We start from the raw sequence: 8,862 nt of genomic DNA on the forward strand, positions 1-8,862 counted from the left end.
AATTTAGTAAAATTTCATAATACTCCCTAAGTCGGTGAACTAGCCACTAAAAAATCGTTATTTTTCTAGAGAAACAGAGACAACAAAGGTTCCAAACCTCGTTGAACATCATAATATGTTAGTGCAGGATGCAACTATGCATAAAAACAATATTGTCATATTTTTTGAATTTTCTCACAATCTATGTGTTAACCTCCCTACGAAAATATTGAATATTTCTGTAAATGCTCTATATATTCAAACCTATAATCTTTAGTGGTGTTTTAAAATAACTAACCACATTCTACATTTATATTAATGTATTTAGAGATAGTAGTTATAATTTGGTGCACAAAAGAAAAGAGATAGTTATACTTTTAATTTTCACATTCAAACTGAATTAACAGAAATAAATACAAAATAACAAGGGCAGATAAAAAAAGATAAACCACACAAGAAAAAAAATGATCACATGGAAAAAGAAAAATATAAAACAACAATCAACATATCATTTTAAATCTTTTAAAAATATATATTTTTAAAAAAAAAATATCACCAAAAAACAGGGTGGAGACGGCTTTCAGACAGTTGACTCTTGACTGAGGCATTTAGGCATTGGTCTGGTGGGCCTGCAATAATCCATTTCGAATTTGTGCCGCCACGTCTGCGACGGCGCCGGGACCGTGAGGGATAAACACCGACGAAGATTTGGAAGAAGCTCCGATATCTCTCATAGTGTCAAAGTACTGAGTCATCATCACCATGTCCAACACATCCTTCGCTGACGTCCCAGGCACGTTTCCCGCGAAGCCGAGAACACTGTCTCTGAGACCGTCAACGATAGCTTGTCTCTGACGAGCGATACCGAGACCAGATAGGTACTTGGACTCAGCTTCTCCTTCTGCTCTCTTTATCTGAATGATTTTCTCCGCCTCTGCTTTCTCGTTCGCCGCCACTCTCATCCTCGCCGCTGTAATGATTAATTTCAAGATCAGAGACATAACTTTTATTTTGTAGTTCTAAAAATTGAAAAGATTATGAATTACCGGCGTTGATTTCGTTCATGGCGCGTTTAACCTGTTGGTCAGGCTCGATGTCGATGATAAGGGTTTGAAGGATCTCATAACCATAAGCAGTCATGGCTTTGTCTAGCTCTTCTTCCACTGATTTTGCGATCTCATTCTTCTGCTCGAAGACATCGTCCAAGTTCAGCTTTGGTACACATGCTCTGATCACTGAGAGAAACATAACCAATATTCTCAGAAAATTTGATTGGAATAAAAATAAGAAGATGGTGATGCAGTTTAGTAGTTACCGTCGAAGACATAGGCTTTGATTTGGGAAGTAGGATTGCTAAGTCTGTAGAAAGCATCACTTGCCTTGTCAACCAAGACTCTGTATTGAATGGATGCAACCACTGTCACAAACACATTGTCCTGATACAGAAATGATATGTTAGCAGAAGAAGGAAGGAGATATATGTGTATATGTATGCATATATGTGTTCAATGCTGCTTACCTTGGTTTTGGTTTCGCATTGAACATCGAGTTGCTGGAGACGGAGGGTGAGATGACCGGCGACATAATCACCTATGACCCAGGGCACAAACTGGAGACCTGGATTAAGAACTTTTTGAAATTTGCCAAATCTCTCCTTGATCGCAACATCTGATTGCTTCACCAGCACGCAGCACAAAAGGTTCCCCATTACCTCCTAGTCTTGTTGGGATTGGAACAAGAATGAATTGTATATATATATATATATATATATATATATATGTCTCTGTCTTTTCCCTCTGTATTGCTCTGTAAAATAGTTAGTGGAGGAGAGGAAAGCCGCATGAGGAGTTATATAGATAAGAGGAAGAAGATGACGATCGTGCCATGATGTCATGTGATTACTCCTCGGAAATTTCGTACTTTATTTTATTCGGAAGTGACATTTCTTTTTGAAAAGTCTAAATAGAATGGATATCTTGGTTTTTGGAGTTACAAATAAATGATCAAACTTGTTAATATTTGTCACTTCTGGACGAAGACATATGCTTTTTCGATTCATTTTTTTATATTTGACAAAACTTCGATAAGTGGTTTAGCCACCAGATAAACCTTGTCTTGCTTACGCGTGAACCATTCATTTTACTAGTTCTTTATCTTGGATATTTGTTTAACAAGTATAGAAGAATATACACGTACACGGATAGCCTTGTCGGATGACGACTATAACCAAGAACTACTACATTCATTTTATATGTTTCAATACATAAAACGTTGACCGGACTCTATTTATATTAATAATCTGCGGCTGTTATGCAGTGCCCCACCAACCTTTTATGTTGCCCCAATCAAAATTTAAAACTATGTCATCATACATGTTTTATCAAAATCACAAAACAGTATAAAAAAATAATTTAAATTTTCATTAAAAAAATCAAATTTCATAATATGTTCATAAAAAACATTGATATAAAAACACTTATTGCTGAAATATAGATCTTCTTGCATTTTTCCCTGCAAAATCATCCATTAAACTCCTATAGTCAAGTTTCTATTTTAGAATTAGGGTTTTAACTATTATCTAAAATATAAATTTATAAATATATTTAAAAAGTTTGACAAATATTATTATAACTAAATATGCTCAATAGATAATATTTTAACAAAATAATCTACAGATTTTCTTTTTATGTATATACTAATAAAAAAAAATTTTAAATATGCCCTACTAATTTGGATGCCCTAATTCTTGGCTTTGGTGACTTCCCCTCAAGGCCGGCCCTGCTGTTACGTGTAGGGTTTCCAAAGTAAAATATTACAAGATGGATGTGTTTTTAAATACGTTTGTTTTTGTTTGCTGGAAAAAGGTGGAGGGAATTTCCGGATTTTTGAAACTTGGGAGTTTGGAACGGTCCATTGTTTTTGAATAGTTGAATGTTTCGTAATTTTGGATTTAGTCATTAAATTATGTATTTTTATTATAAACAATTAGGTCTGGGCGTTCGGGTACCCGTACGATATATGATTACTTTATGGGTTTTATGATGCAATACAATTATGAACCGAACCCGAAGTGTTATTATCTGAACCTGACCCGTAATAATAAAATTTTACGGGTCATAAAGTAATCATATATCGTACGGGTACCCGAACGCCCAGACCTAATTGTTTATAATAAAAATACATAATTTAATGACTAAATCCAAAATTACGAAACATTCAACTATTCAAAAACAATGGACCGTTCCAAACTCCCAAGTTTCAAAAATCCGGAAATTCCCTCCACCTTTTTCCAGCAAACAAAAACAAACGTATTTAAAAACACATCCATCTTGTAATATTTTACTTTGGAAACCCTACACGTAACAGCAGGGCCGGCCTTGAGGGGAAGTCACCAAAGCCAAGAATTAGGGCATCCAAATTAGTAGGGCATATTTAAAATTTTTTTTTATTAGTATATACATAAAAAGAAAATCTGTAGATTATTTTGTTAAAATATTATCTATTGAGCATATTTAGTTATAATAATATTTGTCAAACTTTTTAAATATATTTATAAATTTATATTTTAGATAATAGTTAAAACCCTAATTCTAAAATAGAAACTTGACTATAGGAGTTTAATGGATGATTTTGCAGGGAAAAATGCAAGAAGATCTATATTTCAGCAATAAGTGTTTTTATATCAATGTTTTTTATGAACATATTATGAAATTTGATTTTTTTAATGAAAATTTAAATTATTTTTTTATACTGTTTTGTGATTTTGATAAAACATGTATGATGACATAGTTTTAAATTTTGATTGGGGCAACATAAAAGGTTGGTGGGGCACTGCATAACAGCCGCAGATTATTAATATAAATAGAGTCCGGTCAACGTTTTATGTATTGAAACATATAAAATGAATGTAGTAGTTCTTGGTTATAGTCGTCATCCGACAAGGCTATCCGTGTACGTGTATATTCTTCTATACTTGTTAAACAAATATCCAAGATAAAGAACTAGTAAAATGAATGGTTCACGCGTAAGCAAGACAAGGTTTATCTGGTGGCTAAACCACTTATCGAAGTTTTGTCAAATATAAAAAAATGAATCGAAAAAGCATATGTCTTCGTCCAGAAGTGACAAATATTAACAAGTTTGATCATTTATTTGTAACTCCAAAAACCAAGATATCCATTCTATTTAGACTTTTCAAAAAGAAATGTCACTTCCGAATAAAATAAAGTACGAAATTTCCGAGGAGTAATCACATGACATCATGGCACGATCGTCATCTTCTTCCTCTTATCTATATAACTCCTCATGCGGCTTTCCTCTCCTCCACTAACTATTTTACAGAGCAATACAGAGGGAAAAGACAGAGACATATATATATATATATATATATATATATATACAATTCATTCTTGTTCCAATCCCAACAAGACTAGGAGGTAATGGGGAACCTTTTGTGCTGCGTGCTGGTGAAGCAATCAGATGTTGCGATCAAGGAGAGATTTGGCAAATTTCAAAAAGTTCTTAATCCAGGTCTCCAGTTTGTGCCCTGGGTCATAGGTGATTATGTCGCCGGTCATCTCACCCTCCGTCTCCAGCAACTCGATGTTCAATGCGAAACCAAAACCAAGGTAAGCAGCATTGAACACATATATGCATACATATACACATATATCTCCTTCCTTCTTCTGCTAACATATCATTTCTGTATCAGGACAATGTGTTTGTGACAGTGGTTGCATCCATTCAATACAGAGTCTTGGTTGACAAGGCAAGTGATGCTTTCTACAGACTTAGCAATCCTACTTCCCAAATCAAAGCCTATGTCTTCGACGGTAACTACTAAACTGCATCACCATCTTCTTATTTTTATTCCAATCAAATTTTCTGAGAATATTGGTTATGTTTCTCTCAGTGATCAGAGCATGTGTACCAAAGCTGAACTTGGACGATGTCTTCGAGCAGAAGAATGAGATCGCAAAATCAGTGGAAGAAGAGCTAGACAAAGCCATGACTGCTTATGGTTATGAGCTCCTTCAAACCCTTATCATCGACATCGAGCCTGACCAACAGGTTAAACGCGCCATGAACGAAATCAACGCCGGTAATTCATAATCTTTTCAATTTTTAGAACTACAAAATAAAAGTTATGTCTCTGATCTTGAAATTAATCATTACAGCGGCGAGGATGAGAGTGGCGGCGAACGAGAAAGCAGAGGCGGAGAAAATCATTCAGATAAAGAGAGCAGAAGGAGAAGCTGAGTCCAAGTACCTATCTGGTCTCGGTATCGCTCGTCAGAGACAAGCTATCGTTGACGGTCTCAGAGACAGTGTTCTCGGCTTCGCGGGAAACGTGCCTGGGACGTCAGCGAAGGATGTGTTGGACATGGTGATGATGACTCAGTACTTTGACACTATGAGAGATATCGGAGCTTCTTCCAAATCTTCGTCGGTGTTTATCCCTCACGGTCCCGGCGCCGTCGCAGACGTGGCGGCACAAATTCGAAATGGATTATTGCAGGCCCACCAGACCAATGCCTAAATGCCTCAGTCAAGAGTCAACTGTCTGAAAGCCGTCTCCACCCTGTTTTTTGGTGATATTTTTTTTTTAAAAATATATATTTTTAAAAGATTTAAAATGATATGTTGATTGTTGTTTTATATTTTTCTTTTTCCATGTGATCATTTTTTTTCTTGTGTGGTTTATCTTTTTTTATCTGCCCTTGTTATTTTGTATTTATTTCTGTTAATTCAGTTTGAATGTGAAAATTAAAAGTATAACTATCTCTTTTCTTTTGTGCACCAAATTATAACTACTATCTCTAAATACATTAATATAAATGTAGAATGTGGTTAGTTATTTTAAAACACCACTAAAGATTATAGGTTTGAATATATAGAGCATTTACAGAAATATTCAATATTTTCGTAGGGAGGTTAACACATAGATTGTGAGAAAATTCAAAAAATATGACAATATTGTTTTTATGCATAGTTGCATCCTGCACTAACATATTATGATGTTCAACGAGGTTTGGAACCTTTGTTGTCTCTGTTTCTCTAGAAAAATAACGATTTTTTAGTGGCTAGTTCACCGACTTAGGGAGTATTATGAAATTTTACTAAATTAAGTGATAAAAAATTAGAACGATTTTCATGCATCATGAAAGAGAGTTTAACATACATTATTACAAATGTAGAATGTGGTTAAATTTTTTAAAACAACACTAAAACGTATAAGCTTTATTATATAGTGCGTTTAACGTAAAACTCAATATATTCGTAGCAAATTATACATAGATTCGGGAGAAAAATTCAAAAAATATGACAATAATTTTTAATGGATAGTTCCATCCTTCACTAACATATGATGATGTTCAAAGAGGCTTGGAACCTTTGTTGTCTCTGTTTCTCAAGAGAATAGCGATTTTATAATGGTTATTTCACTGATTTAGATAATATTATGAAGTTTTACTAATTAATTGATAAATAATTAGAACGATTCCCATTTACCCTTAAAGAAAATTTAACATACATTAATACAAATTTAGAATATCTTTATAAAATTTAGATCAACAATAAAAAGTATAAGCTTCAGTATATAGGTGTTTAACGTAAAACGTAGGGGTTCACATAGATTTTGAGAAAAATTCAAAAAAATATAGTAATATTGCTTTAATGCATAGTTGCCTTCTGTACCAATATATAATGATGGTCAAAGAGGTTTGGAACCCTTGTTGTCTCCATTTCTCTATAGAATAGCGATTTTATAATGGTTAGTCCACTAATTTAGGGAGTATATGAAGTTACTATTTTTTTTTTTAAATTGAACGATACTCATGTACCATGAAAGAGAGTTTAACATATATTAATACAAATGTAGAATGTGGCTAGAAATTTAAAAAAAACGCTAAAGATTATAGATTTCAGTATATAAAGCATTTACCAAAAACTAAATATTTTTCCGTAGAGTTGTTAACACATAGATTTTGAGAAAATCTCGAAAAATATAAAAATATTGTTTTAATTCATAGCTGCATCCTGCACTAACATATGATAATGTTCAAATAGGTTTGGAGCCTTCTTTGTCTCTGTTTTCAAGAAATTATAGATTTTATAGTGGTTATTCTATCGATTCATGGAGTATTTTAAAGTTTTACTAAATTAATTGATAAAAAAATTATAACGATTCTCATATGCCACGAAAGAGAGTTGAAAATACATTAATACAAATTTAGAATGTGATTAAAAATTTTAAAACAACAGTAAAAAGTATAAGTTTCAGTATATAGAGCGTTTAACGTAAAACTCAATATTTTCGTAGGGGTTAACACATAGATTTTGAGAAAAATTCAAAAAATATAACAATATTGTTTTAATGCATAGTTGCCTCATGTACTAATATATGATGATGGTCAAAGAGGTTTTGAACCTTTGTTGTCTCCATTTCTCTAGAGAATAGCGATTTTATACTGGTTAGTCCACTAATATAGGGAGTAGAGGAAGTTATAATAAATTAATAGATAAAAAAATCATAACGATTCTCATATACCACGAAAGAGAGTTTAACATATATTAATACAAATGTAGAATGTGGCTAGAAATTTAAAAAAAACGCTAAAGATTATAGATTTCAGTATATAAAGCATTTACCAAAAAGTTTAACATAAAACTCAATATTTTCGTAGGGGGGTTAACACATAGATTTTGAGAAAAATTCAAAAAATATAAAAATATTGCTTTAATGCATATTTGCCTCCTGTAATAATATATGATGATGATCAAAGAGGTTTGGAACCTTTGTTGTCTCCATTTCTCTAGAGAATAACGATTTTATAATGGTTAATCCACTAATATAGGGAGTATAAGAAGTATTACTAACTTAATTGATAAAAAAATTATAACGATTCCCATATACAACGAAAGATAGTTTAAAATACATTAATACAAATGTAGAATATGGTTAGAAATTTTAAAACAACAGTAAAAAGTATAAGCTTCAGTATATAGAGCGTTTAACGTAAAACTCAATATTTTCGTAGGGGTAGGGGGGTTAACACATAGATTTTGAGAAAAATTCAAAAAATATAACAATATTGCTTTAATGCATAGTTGCCTCTTGTACTAATATATGATGATGTTCAAAGAGGTTTTGAACCTTTGTTGTCTCCATTTCTAAAGAGAATAGCGATTTTATAATGGTTAGTCCACTAATATAAGGAGTATAAGAAGTTTTACTAAATTAATTGATAAAAAAATTATAACGATTCTCATATGCCACGAAACATTAATACAAATGTAGAATGTGGTTAGAAATTATAAAACAACACTAAAAAGTATAAGCTTCAGTATATAGAGCGTTTAAAGTAAAACTCAATATTTTAGTAGGGGTTAACACATATATTTTGAAAAAAATTCAAAAAATATAAAAATATTGCTTTAATGCATAGTTTCCTCATTTACTAATATATGATGATGGTCAAAGAGGTTTGGAATCTTTGTTGTCTCCATTTCTCTAGAGAATAGCAATTTCATAATGGTTAGTCCACGAATTTAGGGAGTATAAAATTTTTACTAACTTAATTTCTAAAAAAAATTGAACGATGCTCATGTACCATGAAATAGAGTTTAACATACATTAATACAAATATAGAATGTGGTTAGAAATTTTAAAACAACACTAAAGATTATAGGTTTCAGTATATAAAGCATTTACGAAAAACACAATATTTTTCGTAGGGGTTAACATATAAATTTTAAGAAAATTTGGAAAAATATAAAAATATTGTTTTAATGCATAGCTGCATCCTGCACTAACATATTATAATGTTCAAACATAGTTTCCTCATTTACTAATATATGATGATGGTCAAAGAGGTTTTGAAA

The 8,862-nt window shown here is 32.1% G+C and overlaps 2 protein-coding genes across 2 annotated transcripts; one reads left to right on the forward strand and one right to left on the reverse strand.

The window, feature by feature from the left end:
• Positions 1-340: 340 nt before the first annotated feature.
• Positions 341-1,796, reverse strand: LOC106292769 (hypersensitive-induced response protein 3). Its single transcript, XM_013728423.1, has 4 exons — positions 1,499-1,796; positions 1,295-1,415; positions 1,026-1,214; positions 341-949 (listed from the first exon to the last, which is right to left on the reverse strand). Exons 1-4 carry the CDS (start codon positions 1,685-1,687, stop codon positions 588-590), a joined length of 861 nt encoding a protein of 286 aa, XP_013583877.1. The 5' UTR covers positions 1,688-1,796; the 3' UTR covers positions 341-587.
• A 2,543-nt stretch (positions 1,797-4,339) lies between these two features.
• On the forward strand, positions 4,340-5,765 carry LOC106292928 (hypersensitive-induced response protein 3-like). The gene is made up of 4 exons (XM_013728597.1): positions 4,340-4,607; positions 4,691-4,811; positions 4,892-5,080; positions 5,157-5,765. Exons 1-4 carry the CDS (start codon positions 4,419-4,421, stop codon positions 5,516-5,518), a joined length of 861 nt encoding a protein of 286 aa, XP_013584051.1. The 5' UTR covers positions 4,340-4,418; the 3' UTR covers positions 5,519-5,765.
• Positions 5,766-8,862: the final 3,097 nt, after the last annotated feature.

Source organism: Brassica oleracea, chromosome C5 (genome assembly GCF_000695525.1).
Source record: "Brassica oleracea var. oleracea cultivar TO1000 chromosome C5, BOL, whole genome shotgun sequence".
Lineage (NCBI taxonomy): Eukaryota > Viridiplantae > Streptophyta > Magnoliopsida > Brassicales > Brassicaceae > Brassica > Brassica oleracea.